This window comes from Trachypithecus francoisi, unplaced genomic scaffold (genome assembly GCF_009764315.1).
Source record: "Trachypithecus francoisi isolate TF-2019V2 unplaced genomic scaffold, Tfra_2.0 Lachesis_group5, whole genome shotgun sequence".
In the NCBI taxonomy this organism is placed as follows: domain Eukaryota; kingdom Metazoa; phylum Chordata; class Mammalia; order Primates; family Cercopithecidae; genus Trachypithecus; species Trachypithecus francoisi.
The window spans coordinates 134481460-134502103 of record NW_022681470.1 but is presented as its reverse complement, the minus strand read 5'-3'; the positions used below and the strand labels follow the sequence as shown (position 1 = coordinate 134502103).

The window sequence follows — 20644 nt, the reverse complement described above, 5'->3', positions numbered from 1 at the left end:
GTCTTGCTCAAAGTCACACAGCACCTGAGGTTGGGTTTGAACTTGGATTTTTCTGACGTTGAGCCTGAAGCTTTCCTGCCTCATACAACAGGTGAGGAAGTGCAGTTTTGTAGCTAGGTGGCCTGGGTTCAGGTACTAGCTTGGCAGATGATGCCAAAGCTTGCCTATATTCCTCTCAACCCATTTTTGGATGCGGTGGCCTGATGTCCAGCTGCCAGCTCCTGCGTTCTAGGGGCTGTCTCTGGTGGCTGGAGCCCATTCTGCAGGTGAAATAAAGGCTGGGCACAGTGACTCACACCTGCGATCCTAGCACATTGGGAGGCCAGGGCAAGAGAATTGCTTGAGCCTGGGAGTTTGAGACCGGCTTGGGCAACATAGCAAGACCCAGTTTTTACAAAAAATTTAAAAATTAGCCGGGCTTGGTGGTGCATGCCTAGAGTCCCAGTGCCTGTTCTGCCACTGTTTGTTCTGTGAGCTTGGGAATTAACGCCCCCAGGAGTGACCCTCAGCCAGTGACTGATGGGCATTGGTACATAAATACCCCAGCTCCCTCGCCCTCAGGTGGGATGACTCTGAGATGCAATATGCTACTCTGTCCTCCAAAGCTCCCCAGTGGGACTGAGCCCTGGTTGTCCTTGGTGGTAATTTCCTTGACAACTCATTGTTTACTGGTGGTCTTCTTTCCCTATCTCACTATCCATGTTTTTGGGGATCATCCCCCAAATAAACTACCTGCCCTAGAACCATTGTCTCAGGACTTCCTTCTGGGGGAGCCTAAACCAGAACAGTCACCTACTTAACTTGTAACTTCAGAAAAACCATTCGACCTTGCTGAGTCGAAGCTCACTGCAGCCTCGACTTCCCAAGCTCAGGTGGTTCTTCTGCCTCAGCCTCTTGAGTAGCTGTGATTACAGGCATGTTTTTTTTTGAGATGGAGTTTTGCTCTTGTCGCCCAGGCTGGAGAGCAATGGCATGATCTCGGCTCACTGCCACCTCCGCCTCCTGGGTTCAAGCGATTCTCCTGTCTCAGTCTCCTGAGTAGCTGGGATTATAGGCGCCTGCCACCAAGCCCAGCTAATTTTAGTATTTTTAGTAGAGAAGGTGTTTCACCATGCTGTCCAGCCTGGTCTCGAACTCCTGACCTCAGGTGATCAGCTTGCCTTGGCCTCCCAAAGTGCTGGGATTACAGATGTGAGCCACTACATTTGGCTACTATTTTTAGCTATTGAACATCAGCCAGTGTCAGGCCCATGCTGGGGCTCTTGTTTTGTTATTTCTTTTTTTTTTTTTCTTTTTTTTTTTGAGATGGAGTCTCGCTGTGTCGCCCAGGCTGGAGTGCAGTGGCCGGATCTCAGCTCACTGCAAGCTCCGCCTCCCGGGTTTATGCCATTCTCCTGCCTCAGCCTCCCGAGTAGCTGGGACTACAGGCGCCCGCCACCTCGCCCGGCTAGTTTTTTGTATTTTTTTTAGTAGAGACGGGGTTTCACCGTGTTCGCCAGGATGGTCTCGATCTCCTGACCTCGAGATCTGCCCGTCTCAGCCTCCCAAAGTGCTGGGATTACAGGCTTGAGCCACCGCGCCCGGCCGCTTTGTTATTTCATGAATCCTTTCTACTGCCCTCAGAGGGAGAGTTGATTCTTCTCCATTTTTTCAGATGAGGAAATGGAGGCCTAGGGAGGTGCAGCCAGCTGCCTAAAATCATCATGTAGCACTATTGGGCTTGTTTTGAGACTACAGGAGGTGGCAGGAGGAAGGCAGTGGGGGAAGCTGGGGCTGGGTACCTCCTCATTGCTCCTCCCTTACCTCTTGCAGTACCTTCCAAATGAGGCAGGTCTCCAAGATGAGAAGAAGGTACTAGACAACATGCACCATATACTCTTGGTGTGGATGGGACCTGTCCTGCCGCTGTTGGTTCTGGTGCACCCTGATTACATCAAGCCCATTTTGGGAGCCTCAGGTAGGTGCACTGGGCCTCTGAGCTATGTGTGAGTCCTCAACTCCCAGAGCCTATCTGAGATTTTAGACAGGTGGAATATCCAGAGGAAGGGTCATTTGAATAGGGCTTTGAAGGATGAATAAGAGTTCACCAAAGCAAGAATGGCAATCCAGATTGTGAGAACGGTATGGGCAAAGATGTGACAATGACTAAGAGTTCCAGGAACTTCGAGGGAATGTCCATCCATCTGGCAGTCAGAGCCAAGCATGTTCGGATAGGCAGTTGTTCCCTATGGTTTTGTTAAGTAAGTGTTACTCAATCCCTGGCCATGGCACTCCCATCATTTGGTTCTGACACTCCCATTATGGCCAGGACTCTTGGTGACTCAGCCTGCAGCCTGTTGTCATCACTTGGGCTGACTCTGACTGGCAGGGAGGGAGATGTGGAAGAATTGCTTCTTCCTTGTGCAGTCCACACCTATCCCAAGATGTGAGACTCCCAAGTGTGCTTGGCAAGCTCTTGCTCAGCCTTCGACACCCAGCTCCAATGGCCGCCTCCTCCAGGAGTCTTTCCCTGACTTCCCAGACAGACCTATTCTCAGCCGTAACCCTTTGGACCTGGGTATGTCTGTGTCCAGCTCTATCTTCCTCATGAGCCTGACTCTGGATCCTCAGTGTGGCCTTCTGTACCTGGTGTATTAGTCCGTTCTCACACTGCTATAAAGGACTGCCCTAGACTGGGTAATTTATAAAGGAAAGAGGTTTAGTTGACTCACAGTTGCGCAGGGCTGGGGAGGCCTCAGGAAACTTACAATCATGGCGGAAGGGGAAGCAAACACGTCCTTGTTCACATGACAGCAGGAAGGAGAAGTGCCAAGTTAAAGGGGGAAAAGCCCCATATAAATTCATCAAATCTCGTGAGAACTCATTCACTATCATGGAAACAGCAGCACGGGGGTAATCTCCCCCATGATTCAATTACCCGCCCATTGGATCCCTCCATGACACATGGGGATTATGGGAACTATCATTCAAAATGAGATTTGGATGGGGACACAACAAAACCATATTACCTGGGCACCTCCAGAGGTATCAGAGAACACCTGAGAGAGCTCACTCTCAAATGAACCAATGAGCTCCAGTAGATCAGGTGTGGCGGTTCACACCTGTAATCTCAACACTTTGGGAGGCTGAGTCAGGAGGGTTGCTTGAGGCCAGGAGTTTGAGACTAGCCTGGGTAACATAGTAAGACCCTGTCTCTCGAAAAAAATAAATAATTACCCAGTGGCACTGATATGCACCTGTAGTCCCGGCTACTTGGGTGGCTGAGATGGGAGGATCACTTGAGCTCAGAAGTTTAAGACCAGCCTGGGTAATCTAACAAGACTCCATCAATGTACAAAAACATTTAAAAATATTAGCTATGTGTGATGGTGCGTGCCTGTAGTCCCAGCTACTCAGGAGGCTGAGGTGAGAGGATTGCTTGAGCCCAGCAGTTGGAGGCTGCAGTGAGCTATGATTGCACCACTGCTGCACTCCAGCCTGGGTGACAGAGCAAGACTTAGTCTCTCAAAAAAAAAAAAAAAAAAAAAAAAAGCGGGGGATTCCAGGAATTTTAGGATCTCTGTCCCAGCTTTGCCTCTACAAACATGCGTCTGGGGACCATCTCCAGGGCTGCCACCCAGGAGCTGTGAAAGAAGAAGCTGCCATCCTCCCCTTCTGCAGCTATTCCCTCTTGATGCCTCTTTGTCTCCCGTTATTACATTTGTGAAGGGATGACGATCCCCATTGAACTAAGGGGAAAACCTAGACCTTGGGAGGGAGAAGTGACTCTTCTGAGGGATGAATACCAACTTGTGGGAAGAGCCCTGGGCCAGAACTGAGTTGGGTTGGCTCCAAATTCTGGCTTTGGCACATGCCTGCTGTGAGACCCCAGCCACTTATCTAGCCTCTCTGGGTCTCAGGTTTTGATCTGTAAAATGGATGCAGTTGTGAAGGCTGAATAATATAATGTGGATAAGAGGCCACATGCAGTGGCTCATGCCTGCAATCTCAGCACTTTGGGAGGCCACGGCAGGAGGATCACTTGAACCCAGGAGTTCAAGACCAGCCTGGGCAACAGAGCAAGACCCTATCTTTACAAAAAAATTTTAAAAATTAGCCAGGTGTGGTGGTGCATGCCTGTAGTCCCACTTACTCAGGAGGCTGAGGTAGGAGGATTGCTTGAGCCCAAGAGGTTGAGGCTGCAGTGACCTATGATTGTGCCATTGCATCCAGCATAGGCAACAGAGTGAGATTCTGTCTCTAAAAAAATTTTAAAAAAGTTAAAAAATAATATAGATAGGTACTAATAAAAGTTTCTCTTCTTCTGCCTTTTTAATATATGGTTTTTCTTTCTCTTTTCCTCCTTCCCTTTATTCTTCCTCCCTCTTCTCCTCCTCCTTCTATTTCTCTCTCTACTCCTCCTCTTCCCCCTCCTCCCTTCTCTTCTTCTTCCTCTCCTCCTCCTCCTTCTACTTCTTCTTTCTCCCTCTTCCTCCTCCTCTTCCTCTTCCTCCTCTTCCTCTTCCTCCTTCTTCTCCTTCTTCTCCTTCTCCTTCTTCTTCCCAGAGTGGAGTGCAGTGGCATGATCTCAGCTTACTGCAACCTCTGCCTCCCAGGTTCAAGTGATTCTCCTGCCTCAGCTTCGCGAGTAGCTGGGACTATGAGTGTGCACCACCACACCTGGCTAATTTTTGCAATTTTTTTTTTTTCAGTAGAGACGGGGCTTCACCATATTGGTCAGGCTGGTCTTGAACTCCTGACCTTAAGTGATCCTCCCGCCTCGGCCTCTCAAAGTGCTGGGATTACAGGTGTGAGTCACAGTGCCTGGCCTCTCTTTTTCTTCTTTCTCCTTCCTCCTCCCCCCTCCTCCCACTCAGAGCATCAGTTTCCTGAGCACCATCCTGCCTGGTTCTGAGACTCCAAACAGACCAAGGAGTAGCGCCCCAGCAGGGGCTGGCGTGTAGCAGATGCTTAAGCCTCTTGTCCTCTCCTCCTCCAGTGGAGGGAGGGATGTTCTGCGTTCCCCACCAGAGACGCCAGATAGGGAACTCCAGGATGGAGAGGGTGGGGCTGTGAGTCAGCCTTTTGGCCCCAGGGTGCCCCCACCTGGAATTACACAGATCAGGCTCCAGTCACAGACTCCACCCCCGATCAGGACCTCCTGGGGCCACACCTGGGAGTAGCTTGCTGCTCTGAGCTTGGAGCTGCATAGCCCTTGAGCCCGGAGGAGGGCCCACCTCCTGTTGGAGCCTCAGTTTCCCCTATCATCTTATGGGCCTTTGGACTAGGAAATTTTAATGAGAGAAAGTAGGTAAACATGCTTTATAGAGAACATCATGATATATAGACATATAATTGTGGCTTGCTTTTATGTCATCTTTTTAAAATCGAGGTGAAATTCATGTAACATATAATTAACCATTTACAAGTGAACAGTCAGTGGTATTTAGTGTATTCACCATGTTGGGCAACCACCAGCATTCTCCAGCTTCAAAATTTTTAATCACCCCATAAAAAGACTGTATACCCATTGAGTAATCACTTCCCATTTCCGTCCTCCTCCCGTCCCCTGGTAACCTTGAATCTGCTTTCTGTCTCTATGGATTTGCCTATTCTGGGTACATCATAGAAAGGGAATTACACAAAATGTGATCTTTTTGTGTCTGTTTTCTTTTACTCAACATAATGTTTTTGAAGTTCATTCACGTTGTAGTATGAATCAGTTTCTTCTTCTTTTTTTTTTTTTTTAATTTGAGACAGAGTCTTACCCTGTCACCCAGAGGCTGGAGTGCAGTGGTGCAGTCACAACTCTTTACAGCCTTGAAGTCCTAGGCTCAAGCGATCCTCCTCCTGCCTCAGCCTTCCGAGTAGCTGGAACTGCAGGCACGCACCACTATGCCCAGCTACTTTTTATTTTTATTTTTGTAGAGATGAGGTCTTGCTATATTGTCCAGGTTGCTCATTAGGGCTGATTTCATTTCACTGTATGGATTTTTTTGTTGTTGTTGTTTATCTGTTCACCTTTTGGCTGTTGTGAATCATGCTACTATGAACATATATGTTCAAGTTTTGGGGTGGACATATGTTTTCATTTCTCTCTTGGGTAGATACCTAGAAGTAGAATCGCCAAGTCATATGGTAATTCTGTACTCAACTTTTTAAAAAATCACTTTGCTGTTTTCCACAGAGGGCTTGCATTAATTTTCTATTAACAGGAAACCCAAACATTTATCTCACAAGTTCTTGATGCCAATAAAAAATCATTTTAATCATAGTAATAAAAAGAGCCAACAGTTGGTCAATTATATATTTACATACACACATGTTTAATGAGCACCTACCATGTGCCAGGAACACAAGAGCTTGTTGAGTCTTACAGGGATACCATGAGGGAGGATTGTTCTATTTTCTCCTTTGGCAGTGGTAACATGTCCAGGCTTACATATCTAGCTAGTGGCAGGGCTAGAATTTGAATCCAGACCTGGCTGGCCCAGAACCCAAGCTCTCAAACACAGTGATATGCAGTTTTCTGAGCATGAGTTTCTCCATGCTGGCACCGTGTGGGGGTATTTCATACACCATCTCATCTCATCTCTCCCTCTTTTTTTTTCTTTTTAAAGAACATTTTTGTAGAGACAGAGTCTTGCTGTGTTGCCCAGGCTAGTTTTGAACTTCTGGGCTCAAGTGATCCTCCTGCCTCAGCCTCCCAAAGTGCTGGGACTGCAGGTGAGAATCATTGCACCTGGACTACCATCTCCTTTTTGCAGGAGGGGGAAACTGGTGAGGAACGTGGACACAGACTTTCCTGGCATTGAGTGGTCAGAGTTGGAGTGGAAAAGGAACCTGAGGATGAGAGAGCAATGGTTCAGCTGAGAAGGGAGTTTGGAGAAGGCTTCCTGGAGGAGGTGTCAGTGATGCTGGGCCTTAAAGGATGCCTAGGAGTTTGCCAGAGAAGGAGTCCTAGATGGAAAGTCCTGCCGGTGCACTGATGCAGATGTGTGAAAATTCCAGGGAAATTCAGGTGACTTAGGGTGGCTGCAGTGAAGGTGATATGTTGGGGGGAATAGGAAATGAGACTGACAGTTAAGCAGGAACTGGACTGCAAAGTGAATGCACTTGTACTTTATCCTAGGAGTGACAGGGAGCCATGGGAGGTATTTGAACAAGGCAGCTATTGACCAGATCTGGGTGTCAGAAAGATCCCTGTGGAGCCTATCTTGGAGTCCAGAGCATGGAAAGGAGAGGAGTGACTGGACTCCTGCTTTCCTCTTCAATGCTGCCTCCTCCAGGAAGCCTGCTCTGACTTCCAACAGCCCTTTTTCTGAGCCTTCCTTAGCACCTACCACACTTTCTACCTTCTTGGTAGTTGCATGGCATGCCTCTGCTTCCCTTTCCTGCCCTGCTCAGGAGCTCCTCCAGGGAGGGCATAGAGCTGAGCCATCTGTGGGTCCCCAGCATCACCCAACTTGGGTTGGGCACAGAAAGGCAGCAGAAGAGGTGTGTTGAATGGGAGGATGAGTGGGCAGATGATTATGTATGCAATTGGCCAATTCCTAGGGAGTGTGTGTGTGTAGGTGGCTGAGTCACATTCAGGTAAAAGTGATACTACTCAAATTTCAGATACTTCCTTCCCAGGCCTCTGCCCATTCAGCCCCAAATCTGTTCAGTATAGAGAAGGAGAATCCATCCATCCATCCATCCATCCATGCATGCATTCATCCACTCATCTATCCACCATCCACCTATCCACTCATTCATCCATCCATCCATCCATTCATCCATCCATCCACCATCCACCCATCTGACCATCCATTCATCCATCCATCCACCCACCTACCATCTATCCATCTGCTATTCATCCATTCACTTATTCTTCCATCCGTGTACTCATCTGTCCATCTACTCATCCATCCACCCATTTATTCTTTCATTCATCCATCCTTGGATTGACTTATTTATTCATTTAATAAAAATTTATTTAGCACAATATATCAGTGATCAACATGAACCCTTCTGTTAAGGAGCCTGTAACTAAGTGGATACAATCCAGAGTGATTGCTGGGTCAGGGGTGGGGAGAAGCATTCAAATTGAGACTACAGGATGAAGGAAGAGTGTTTGAGGCAGAGAGAGCAACTGGTGGAAAGTCTCAGAGAAGAGAGAGCACATGGTCTTTTTGAGGAGCTGAGAAAAGTTCTGTGGTGTGGCTGGGCATGGTGGCTTATGCCTGTAATCCCAACACTTTGGGAGGCTGAATTTGGAGGATCACTTGAGCTCAGGAGTTCAAGACCAGCCTGGGCAATATGGCGATACCCTGTCTATACAAAAAATTAACAAATTAGCCAGGTGTGGTGGCGTATGTTTGTAGTCCCAGCTACTCGGGAGGCTGAGGTGGGAGGATCGCTTGAATCTAGGAATTGGAAGCAACAGTGAGCTATAATCTCACCATACACCCCAGCCTGGGTGATAGAGCGAGACCCCATCTCAAAAAAAAAAAAAATGTGTTGTTAGTTCTGTGATGTCGAATGGGGGATGGAAGACAGAGGTGTCTTGAGAGAGATTTGGACAAAGGCAAATCATTCAGGGCTTTGAAAATGGGCTGGTATGTGAGGGTGATGGGTGTGTGAGCAGGAAGGGGCATGGTCAGATCTGATAGTCAGATGAGATTCTCCTTGGGCCACCATGAGGGACACACTGGAGAGGGCGAGGTTGGAGGCTGGGAGCACAGGAGGTGTGATTCAGATGACCTGAGCTGGCAGAAAAAAAAAGGGGAAGGCTCAGGTGAAGAAGGCTATTCTGGATAGACAGCTCAGCTTGACCAAAGGTTCAGAGGTGATCCACAATATGTGATGAGAATAGGGTTTTCTGGTGTATGTTGAAGGGTGAGGTGGGAGAGGCATACAGGGGCCAGATGGAATTGGGTTTCAATGCCAGGCTGAACCTGAACTTTTTACAAGCGCAATGGGGAGCCATGGGAGGCGTTTGAGCAGGGGAGGCTCATATTGAGATCAGTGTTTTATAAGGATTTTTCTCGGGTAGGTGTGGAGGATGGACTGGAGGAATACAGTGGGAGGTCAGAGCCCAGTGAGGAGGCCTAAGGAAGTCATAAGCAAAGGTCAAGAGTTAGAACTCTGTTTTGAAGCCAGGCGTGGTGGCTCATGCTTGTAATCCCAGCACTTTGGGAGGCGAGGTGGGTGGGCCACTTGAGGTTAGGAGTTCGAGACAGCCTGGCCAACATGGTGAAACCCTGTCTCTGCTAAAAATACAAACAAATTAGCTGGGCGTGATGATGGCACCTGTAATCCCAGCTACTCGGGAGGCTGAGGCAGGAGAACCACTTGAACCTGGGAGGCAGAGGTTGCAGTGAGTGAAGATCGCACAAGTGCACTCCAGCCTGGGTGACAGAGTGAGACTCTGGAAAGAAAGAGAGAGAGAGAGAGAGAAAGAAAGAAAGAGAGAGAGAAAGAGAAAGAAAGGAGGGAAGGAGGGAGGGAGGGAGGGAAGGAAGAAAGAAAGGGAGGAAAGAAGGAAGGAAGGAAAGAAGGAAGGAAGGAAGGAAGGAAAGAAGGAAGGAAGGAAAGAAGGAAGGAAGGAATGAAGGAAAGAAGGAAGGAAGGAAGAAGAAGGAAGGAAGGAAAGAAGGAAGGAAAGAAGAAGGAAAGAAGGAAAGAAGGAAGGAAGGAAGATGGAAGGAAGGAAGGAAAGATGGAAGGAAGGAAAGAAGGAAGGAAAGAAGGAAGGAAGGAAGGAAAAAAGGAAGGAAGGAAAGAAGGAAGGAAAGAAGGAAGGAAGGAAGGAAAGATGGAAGGAAGGAAAGAAGGAAGGAAGAAGGAAGGAAGGAAGGAAGGAAGGAAGGAAGGAGGGAAGGAAAGAAGGAAGGAAGGAAGGAAGGAAGAAGGAAGGAAGGAGGAAGGAAAGAAGGAAGGAAGGAGGGAAGGAAAGCAGAAAGGAAGGAAGGAAGGAAAGAAGGAAGGAAGGAAAGAAGGAAGAAGGAAGGAAGAAAGAAGGAAGGAAGGAAAAAAGGAAGGAAGGAAGGAAGGAAGGAAGGAAGGAAGGAAGGAAGGACTCTATTTGGAGTCATCATTGGCCCTTTGCCCTCCACAGCTGCCATCGCCCCCAAGGATGACCTCTTCTATGGCTTCCTAAAACCTTGGCTAGGTGAGTGCCCAGTGGGTAGGCTGGGGCTGGGGCTTCAGAGAAGAGAGGGAAGAGCGTGGGGTTCCTTGGAGGGTTTCAGAGTAACAGGAGAGGTCCCTAACTTCAGTCTTTTGGGCCCAGGGGATGGGCTGCTGCTCAGCAAAGGTGACAAGTGGAGCCGGCACCGTCGCCTGCTGACACCTGCCTTCCACTTTGACATCCTGAAGCCTTATATGAAGATCTTCAACCAGTGCACTGACGTTATGCATGTGAGTCCCAAGGCTTTGTGGGAAGAGGGTGTCCTGGGAGTGAGGCTGGTCCAGGCTCCAACTCATGCATGGGCAAGCCATGTGATGTCAGGCCTCACTGACTTTATCTATAAAATGAGCTTGTAGTGAAAATGCAGTCCGGTCCTTGTTAGGCTGACTCCCTGTCTCTGGTTTCTATGCACATTCACCATGTATCTCTCTTCCAGGCTAAATGGCGGCGTCTGGCAGAGGGCTCAGTGGTCTCCCTTGATATGTTTGAGCATATCAGCCTCATGACCCTGGACAGTCTTCAGAAATGCGTCTTCAGCTACAACAGCAACTGCCAAGAGTGAGTGTGACCCTTCTTGGGACTATGGAGCCAGCTGCTCTAGGGGCAAGATGGTGGTAGGAGAAAAGGAACTCCCAGGCATTAGACAACTCTGGCCTATGGGAGCTCTGCCACGGATGGGCCATGTGGTTCCAGGAAACTCTCTGAGCTTCACTTTTTTTTAAATTAAAAAAATGTGACTTCATAATTCCTTCCCCTTAGTCATTGTGTGATAATTAAATGAGATAATGTGAATCAATGGCTTGGTACTTTTAAATAGTAGGTGCTTAGTAAATGTTAGTATTTTTTCATTCTACTATGAAGAGTGTGTGGTCTTTGAACAGTGTCCTCCCAACTTTCTGAGGCTCAGTTTCCTTATTTGTAAAAAAAGGATGTCAATCTCTTACTCTCTGAGAGATGCTTTAAGGATAAAATGATGTAGCACTGCCCTGGCACATAATTGATGCTCAGAGAATATTTGTTGAGTAAATTAATCAAATAATCAATGCCTTGGTTCATTCATTCATTCATTCATTCATCAAATATTCATTATGCACCTACTATGTGCCTGGCACCATGATATTGCTGCTGAGGACAGGGTGGTGAACAACAGACAGTCACAGTTCTGTGAAGTTTATAGTCTAAGTGGGGACATAAGGAATAAGGGAGACAATTAATGCAAAGCTTGCCACACATAGTAGGTCTTCAGTAACAAGCTAATGACTTTGTTACTCTAGGCATTATAGGGACATGTTACAGTTGGATAAGGCAGAGATGGTCTTAGTAATTAAATAATTAAAGATGGCTTTAGAAATTAAATAATTAATTAATCCAAGAAATATTTACTGAGTGCCTAGTAAGGGCCAGCCCTGAACTAGGTGCTGGGAACACCATAGTCAACAAGAAAGACAAGATGCTGCTTTTCTAGAACTTCCATTTCAGTAGGAAGACAGGCAGTAACCATGAACAAGTAAGTAAACAAGAAAACGACAGACTGCAATAAGGGTATAAAAACAAGCCCACTTCAGGACTGAGGACAGCTCCCTGCAAGCATGCTTCACCCATTAGTTTTTTTTTTTTTTAATACAAGCTTTGTTGAGAGACAATTCACATACTATACAATTTACTCACTTAAAGAATACACCTGAATTGCTTTTAGTATATTCAGAGTTGTGCAACCGTTACTATAATCAATTTTAGAATATTTTCATCAATCCTCCCCCTACTCCAAGAAACTTCATACATTTTAGCAACCCTTGCCCTTCCCTTTCTCCTTCAGGTCTAGACAATCACCAATCTACTTTCTGTCTCTATAGGTTTGCCTGTTATGGATATTTCACACAGATGGAATCATACAGACTTTTGTGTCTGGTTTGTTTCACCCAGCATAATATTTTACAGGCTCATCCATATTGTAGCATGTATCGATTACGTATTTCTTTTCATTGATGAATAATATTCCATTTACCACATAATACCACATTTTGTTTATCCAGTCATCCATTGATGGACATTGTTTCCACTTTTGGACTTTTATGAATAATGCTGCTATTAACATTCATGCACAAACTTTTGTGTGAACATGTATTTTCAATTCTCTTGGCTATATACCTAGGAGCAGAATTGCTGGGTCATATGGTAATTCCATTTTAAACGTTTTGAGGAGCTGCTAAACTTTATTTCAGTGGGTTTCAACATGGTACAGAGTGGCTGTACCATTTTGCTCTTCCAACCAGTGAGTGTGAGAGCTCCAGTTTCTCCACACACTCACTAACACTTGCTTGTTGTTGTTGTTGTTGTTTTATTTGTTTGCTTTTAAGAGATAGGGTATTGCTCTGTTGCTCAGGCTGGAGTGCAGCCCAACACTTGTTACTATAAGCTTTGATTTTAGTCATCTTAGTGGGGTGAACTACTATCTCATGTGGCTTTGATTTGCATTTCTCTGGTGACCAGTGCTGTTAAGTATCTTTTCACATTCTCATTGGTCATTTCTGCCTTCTCTGGAGAGATGCCTATTCATATCCATTGCCCATTTTAAAATAAGTTTTAAGAATTCTTTATTTATTTTAGGTACCAATCCCTTATCAGATATATATTTGCAAATATTCTCTTCCATGCTGAGGAGTATAACCATTTAGCTTTAGTGATGCTACAATTACTATGCCTATGTTGAAAGTCCTTGTCCCTCCTTGGGCCTGTTTAAAAATATACCTGGGACCGAACGTGGTGGCTCAGGCCTGGAACCCAGCACTTTGGGAGGCCGAGGCTGGAGGATCACTTGAGCTCATGAGTTCGAGGCTGCAGTGGGCTATGATTATGCCGCTGTACTGCAGCCTAGGTGACAGAGCAAGACCCTATCTAAAAAATAAATAAAATGAAATAAAAATAAAGTTAATATAGGGTTTCTCTTTGTTATCTACTCAATGGGGAGTGAAGGCTTATCTTAGCCAAACCATGGGTCTTAGCCAAGCCATGGCTGTGCTGTGCTGGGGGAAGGGGCTACACTCACGGCTTCCTTTCTCCCTGGCAGGAAGATGAGTGATTATATCTCCGCTATCATTGAACTGAGCGCTCTGGCTGTCCGGCGTCAGTATCGCTTGCACCATTACCTTGACTTCATTTACTACCGCTCGGCGGATGGGCGGAGGTTCCGGCAGGCCTGTGACATGGTACACCACTTCACCACTGAAGTTATCCAGGAACGGCGGCGGGCACTGCATGAGCAGGGGGCCGAGGCCTGGCTTAAGGCCAAGCAAGGGAAGACCTTGGACTTCATTGATGTGCTGCTCCTAGCCAGGGTGAGGCTGGGCCCTGGAGGGTGGAGCCCTTCCCTAGATGGCCTCCCCAGGAATTGCATATAAAAAGATAAATGTTAGAACTCCATTAGGCGTTGTGGCTCATACATGTAATGCTAGCACTTTGGGAGGCCGAGGTGGGAGGATTGCTTGAGCCTTGGAATTGGAGATCAGCCTGGGCAACACAGGGAGACCCTGTTTCTACAAAAAATAAATACGTTGGGTGTGGTGCTGCATGCCTATGGTCTCAGCTACTTGGGAGGCTGAAGCAGGAGTGTGGCTTGAGCCCAGGAGTTGGAAGCTGCGGTGAGCTACGATGGTGCCACTGCACTTCAGCCTGGGCAACAGAGCGAGACTCTGTCTCAGAACAAAACAAAACAGAACAACACACACATGCAAAACAAAAAAAAATTCACATGGGTCTGGGATGGGGTCAGAACATGTAAGACTCACTGGGTGAGTTTTCTTGGGCTGCTATTACAAAGTACCACAAACTAAATGGCCTAAACATCAACAATTTACTCTCTCACAGTTCTGGAAGCTAGAAGTTCAAGATCAAGGTATCTGCAGGGCTGGTTTCTTCTAAGGGCCATGGAGGATGAATCTGTCCCAGGCCTTGCTCCCTGGCTTGCAGAAGGCTGTCTTCTCCCTATGTCTGTGGATCATCTTCCCTCTGTGCCTGTCTCTGCCTTCTTCCCTTTGTATAAGGACACTCTTTGTATAAGGACACCAGTCACATTGGATTAGGGCCCTGCCCTAATGAGTTCATTTTGTCTTGATTACTTCTGCAAAGACCTCTCTCCAACATGGTCATAGTCTGAGGTATTGGAAGTTAGGACTTACGAATTCTAGCAGCGGGGTGGGGGTGGGGGTGGGGGTGGGGGTGGGGTAGGGGTGGGCAGGGCACCATTCAGCTCATCACAATTGCAAAAATGAAATATATGACCTTGGGCCGGGTGTGGTGGCTCACGCCTGTAATCCCAACACTTTGGGAGGCTGAGGTGGGCGGATCACCTGAGGTCGGGAGTTCCAGACCAACCTGACTTCAGGTTGTGTGGAGAAACCCTGTCTCTACTAAAAATACAAAATTAGCCAGGCGTGGTGGTGCACACCTGTAATCCCAGCTACTTGGGAGGCTGAGGCAACAGAATTGCTAGAACCTGGGAGCCAGAGGTTTCGGTGAGCTGAGCTCATGCCATTGCACTCCAACCTGGTCTACAAGAGTGAAAGTCAGGAAGGAAGGAAGGAAGGAAGGAAGGAAGGAAGGAAGGGAGGGAGGGAGGGAGGGAGGGAGGGAAGGAGGGAGGGAGATGACCTTGAAGAGATGAGACACTTGTATGGTCACTTATTGGTGTATCTGTGGACTTTTTGGGTTCTGGATTCAAATAGTCCTGGATTCCAGTCCTGGTTCTGTCGCTTAGTGGATGTTTGACCTTAGTCATATGACTCTTCTTCCCGAGCCTCAGTTTCTCCTTTTATACCATGGTTGTCAGGCATCTAGTGCGATGCTTGGTGTTAGAGGCTGCTCAAGAAATATGAACTCCCTTTTTCTCCTCACTGTTGACATTCTGTCCCTCTTTCCATCTTTCTTTTCTTTTTTCTTGTTTTTAAAAATTTAATTTAAAGTTCCAGGATAAGCTGGGCGCAGTGGCTCATGCCTGTAATCCCAGCACCTTGGGAAGCTGAGGCGGGAGGATCACCTGAGGTCAGGAGTTCGAGACCAGCCTGGCCAACATGTTGAAACACTGTCTCTACTAAAAAGAGAGAAAAAAAAATCAGCCGGGCGTGGTGGCAGGCGCCTGTAATCCCAGCTCCTCTGGGGGCTGAGGCAGAAGAATCGCTTGAACCTGGGAGGCAGAGGTTGTAGTGAGTCAAGATTGCGCTACTGCATTCCAGTCTGGCAACAAGAGAGAAACTCTGTCTCAAAAAAAATTTTTTTTTAATTAAATTAAATTTAAAGTTGAAGGATACATGTGTAGGGCGTGCAGGTTTGTTACATAGGCAAACATGTGCCATGGTGGTTTGCTGCACCTATCCACTCATCACCTAGGTATTAAGCCCTGCATGCATTTGCTATTTATCCTGATAATCTCCCTCCTACTGCCACCCTGATAGGCCCAAGTGTGTGTTGTTTCCCTCCCTGCGTCCGTGTTTTTTCATTGTTCAGCTCCCACTTATACGTGGGAACATGTGGTGTTTGGTTTTCTGTTCCTGCCTTAGATTGCTAAGGATAACAGTTTCCAGCTCCATTCAGGTCCCTGCAAAGGACATAATCTTGTTCCTTTTTATGGTTGTATAATAATATTCCATGGTGTCTATGTACCACATTTTCTTTATCCAGTCTTTCATTGATGGGCATTTGGGTTGATTCCATGTCTTTGTTATTGTGAATAGTGCTGCAGTGAACATACGTGTGCATGTATCTTTATAATAGAATGATTTATATTCCTTTGGTTATATACCCAGTAATGGGATTGCTGGGTCAAGTGGTCTTTGAGGAATTGCCACACTGTCTTCCACAATGGTTGAACTAATTTACATTCCCATCAACAGTGTAAAAAGGTTCCTATTTCTCCACAGCCTCACCAGCATGTCTCACCCAGAGTCTTGCTCTGTCACCTAGGCTGGAGTGCAGTGATGCAGTCATGGTTCACTGGAGCCTTGACCTCCTGGGCTTAATCCTTCTGTCTCAGCTTCGCCAGTAGCTGGGACTACAGGCATGCATCACCACGCCTGGCTAATTATTTTTTTGTAGAAATGGGGTCTTACTATGTTGCCCAGGCTGGTCTTGAACTCCTAGGCTCAAGTGATCGTCCCAACTTGGCCGCCCAAAGTGTTGGGATTACAGGCGTGAGCCACCATGCTGGGCACTTTCCATCTTTATTAGACAAGTTGCATATTTCCATCTTCCTGGAATAATTCCCCCCACAGCTTTGCTTAAGAGAGAGAGGGAAACCAGGTGTGGTAGCTCACGCCTGTAATCCCAGAACTTTGGGAGGATGAGGCAGGTGGATCACTTGAGGCCAGGAGTTCAAGACCAGCCTGGCCAATATGGCGAAACTCCATCTCTACTAAAAATATAAAAATTAACTGTGAGTGGTGGCATGTGCCTGTAATCCCAGCTATTCAGGAGGCTGAGGCACGATAATCACTTGAACCTAAGAGTCGGAGGCTGCAGTAAGCCAAGATTGCACCACTGCACTCCAGCCTGGGTGATAGAGTGAGACTCTGTCTCAACAACAACAACAAAAAGATGGGGGGAGATATCTGAGTTTTGAGGAACCCCTAGGATGCAGAGGGTGGGATGAAGTGGGCTGAGCACCCTCTACTGCCCATTCCAGGATGAAGATGGAAAGGAACTGTCAGACGAGGATATCCGAGCTGAGGCAGACACCTTCATGTTTGAGGGTGAGAATGTAGGGTGAGGCTGGAGGAGGGCAGGAAGGGGCATCATTGTCTGTAGATAGCATCTCTGCTTTCCTCAGGCAGCCTCCATTGAGATACCCTCATCTACCTGCAGGTCACGACACAACATCCAGTGGGCTCTCTTGGGTGCTGTTCAATTTGGCAAAGTATCCGGAATACCAGGAGAAATGCCGGGAAGAGATTCAGGAAGTCATGAAAGGCCGGGAGCTGGAGGAGCTGGAGTGGTGAGTGTGAGCTCAGGGAAGGGAGGGGGCAGGTTGAGGCCAGAGCCTTGGGTGTAAGCCTCTTCTCTCCCACTTACTGATTGTGTGACCTCAGACAAGCCACTTTAGCTTCCTGAGTTGCAATTTCTTCAACTATAGAATGGGCATGGTGATAGTGCCTATGCCTGCCTCATAATGCAGAAGTTCTCAAAGTGTCCTGGTCAGCAATTATTGCAATAATGCTGCATAACAAACAGCTCCCAAACTTAGTGGTTTACAGCCAGCAGTTATTTATTGCTTTTGTATGCACATATTTCTTGCTCTTGTCTGCTCATTACTCTAGTTGCTGCTGCTCTTGGTTGAGTGGAGTAGAGTTTCTTCCAAACTAAGAGCTGGGTTCAGATCTGCTTCCTATACTTCCTCTCTGTTCTCTTTGGACCAGAGGCTACCCTGGGTCGTGTTCTTCTCAAGGCAGATTCCAGAAGCACAAAAAGTCATGAAATTTAAAAGCTTTGCTTGGGCCGGGTGAGGTGGCTCACGCCTGTAATCCCAGCACTTTGGGAGGCCGAGGTGGGTAGATCACCTGAGGTCAGGAGTTCGAGATCAACCTGGCCAACATGGTGAAACCCCATCTCTACTAAAAATACAAAAATTAGCCAGGCATGGTGGTGGGCGCCTGTAATCCCCCCTACTCGGTAGGCAGAGACAGGAGAATCACTCGAACCTGGGAGGTGGACGTTGTTGAGGTTGCACTGCACTCTAGCCTGGGCTACAAGAGTGAAACTCTGTCTCAAAAAAAAAAAAAAAAAAAGATAAAATAAATAAATAAAAATAAAATAAAAATAAAAGCTCTGCTTGCACTAGAGCACTGCATTGGCTAACAAGTCATGTGACCAAGCCCAGCATGAATGGGGCAGGACATATATATACTCCACTCACTTGAGCAGAAGGCACTGCAGAATCATATGACAAAGGGTACAGGTATATAGTTCTAATTCAGGGAGGAAGTGGAAAATCAGAACAAATAACCCAGTCTCTATCAGATTCATGCTATGTCGAGCTGATTCTGGGTGATGAAAAGAAAATACAGCGTTACACTTTGGGAGGCCGAGACGGGCGGATCACGAGGTCAGGAGATCGAGACCATCCTGGCTAACACGGTGAAACCCCGTCTCTACTAAAAAAATACAAAAATTAGCCGGGCGAGATGGCGGGCGCCTGTAGTCCCAGCTACTCGGGAGGCTGAGGTGAGAGAATGGCGTAAACCGGGAGGCGGAGCTTGCAGTGAGCTGAGATCCGGCCACTGCACTCCAGCCTGGGCGACAGAACGAGACTCCGTCTCAAAAAAAAAAAAAAAAAAAAAAGAAAATACAGCGTTAGACTGGGTGCGGTGGCTCATGCCTGTAATCCAAGCACTTTGGGAGGCCGAGGGGGGTGGATTGCTTGAGCTGAGGTGTTTGAGACCAGCCTGGGCAACATGACGAAATCCCATCTCTACAAAAAAAAAAAAAACACAAAAATTAGCTGGGCGGGGTGGCGCGTGCCTGTAGTCCCAGCTACTTGGGAGGCTGAAGTGGGAGGATTGCTTGAAGCCAGGAGGTGGAGGCTGTGGTGAGTCAAGATTATGCCATGCACTCCAGCCTGGGTGACAGAGTGAGACCCTGTCTCAAAAAAAAAAAGAAAGGAAAACAAAGCCACAGCATTAAATAGCATCAATTCACATAGTGAGGAGGTTCCTTTCGGTTCTATTTCAATCTTTTGCATTATGGCCTCAGGGGTACATGCTCAGTGGGGTGCAACTGTATCCTGAACACTTTGCTAATCTTCCTTTTTAACAAATGGAGAAGATGTCTCAGGTTTAGAGAGCTGGGCAGGAGTTGGTGTATAGCCACAATTTAATAACATGCTACTGCTTTCACAGTGGTGTTTGTATGGATGAATACCTTTATGCCAGGGATGCTAGCAAGATGAATTTTATTTTTTTTGAGACAGGCTAGAGTGCAGTGGCACAGTCACAGCTCAATGCAGCCTGAAACTCCTGGGCTTGGGCAATCCTCCTGCCTCAGCCTCCTGAGTAGGTGGGACCACAGATGTGTGCCACCACAACTGGCTAATTTTTAAGGTTTTTTTTAGAGATAGGGACTCGCTGTGTTGCCCAGGCTGGTCTCAAATCTCTGAGCGCAAGTGATCCTCTTACTTTGGCCTCGCAAAGTGCTGGGATTATAGGCGTGAGTGACTGTGCCCAGCCATGAAGTTTCTTTGAAAGAGAACCTGGGCTGGGTGCAGTGGCCCATGCCTGTAATCCCAGCACTTTGCGAGGCCAAGGCGGGTGGATCACTTGAGGCCAGAAATTCAAGACCAACCTGGGCAACATGGTGAAACCCTGTCTCTACTACAAATACAAAAATTAGGCGGGTGTATTGGTGTGTGCTTGTAACCCCAGCTGCTTGAGAGGCTGAGGCGTGAGAATTGCTTGAACCTGGGAGGCGGAGGTTGCAGTGAGCCGAGATCACGCCACTGCACTCCAGCCTGGACGAAACAGCAAGACTCCATCAAAAAAGAAAGAGAACCTGTTGATTTAAGGAAACTAATCTAATCTAGAACATGAACCAAGAGTTATCATTAGCCCAATTTTGGGCCCTAAAGTCCAAAGGAAAAATATTAAGTCAATAATATTATAAGGAGATAATGCCCTTTTCTCTCTCTCTCTCTCTTTCTCTTTCTTTCTCCTTTCTCTCTCCTTCCTTCCTTCCTTCCTTCCTTCCTTCCTTCCTTCCTCCTTCCCTCCTTCCTTCCTTCTTTCCTTCTTTTCCTTCTTTCCTTCTTTCTTTCTTTTTAGATAGCTCTTGCTCTGTGGTCCAGGCTGGAGTACACATCATAGCTCACTACAGCCTCCTGAGTAGTTGGGACCACAGGTGTGTGCCATCATGCCCAGCTCCTTTGTAAACTTTTGGTAGAGTTAGGGTCTCTCTTTGTTGCCCAGGCTGGTCACGAACTCCTGGGCTCAAGTTATTCACCTGCTTCAGCCTCCCAAAGTGCTGGGATTACAGGTATGAGCCACCATGCCTGACCTGCACCAGTTTTTTTTTTTGTTTGTTTGTTTTTTTAAAGACAAGAGTCTCACTCTGTCACCCAGGCTGGAGTGTAGGGGTGTGATCTCATCTCACTGCAACCTCTGCCTTCTGGGTTCAAGCAATTCTTTTGCCTCAGCCTCCCCAGTAGCTGAGACTACAGGTGCACGCCACCACACCCTCAGCTAATTTTTGTGTTTTTTAGTAAAGATGGGGTTTTGCGATGTTGCCCAGGCTGATCTTGAACTCCTGACCTCAGATGGTCCGCCCACCTCGGCCTCCCTAAGCTTTGGGGTTACAGGCCAGAGCCACCGCACCTGTCCTGCACCAGTTTTTTAAGTACAGAAATGGACCATATAAACTGGCATATTGCTGTTGCCCTGAGTCCCCTTGGCTGTCCTCACACTTCACCTAGGTGCCCCTGGGCCTCCACATAATTCATCAATTAAAGACTTAATG

At 47.2% G+C, this 20644-nt stretch overlaps 1 protein-coding gene across 1 annotated transcript in view; it reads left to right on the top strand.

The window, feature by feature from the left end:
- The window catches only part of LOC117075340 (cytochrome P450 4F22), a 42838-nt gene that overhangs the window by 17117 nt on the left and 5077 nt on the right, over window positions 1-20644 (top strand). The window contains exons 4-10 of the mRNA XM_033197611.1: window positions 1813-1957; window positions 10082-10135; window positions 10256-10383; window positions 10590-10711; window positions 13221-13488; window positions 16827-16893; window positions 17006-17135. Of these exons, the coding sequence (XP_033053502.1) occupies window positions 1813-1957; window positions 10082-10135; window positions 10256-10383; window positions 10590-10711; window positions 13221-13488; window positions 16827-16893; window positions 17006-17135 (914 nt within the window). The remainder of the gene's footprint in view (window positions 1-1812; window positions 1958-10081; window positions 10136-10255; window positions 10384-10589; window positions 10712-13220; window positions 13489-16826; window positions 16894-17005; window positions 17136-20644) is intronic.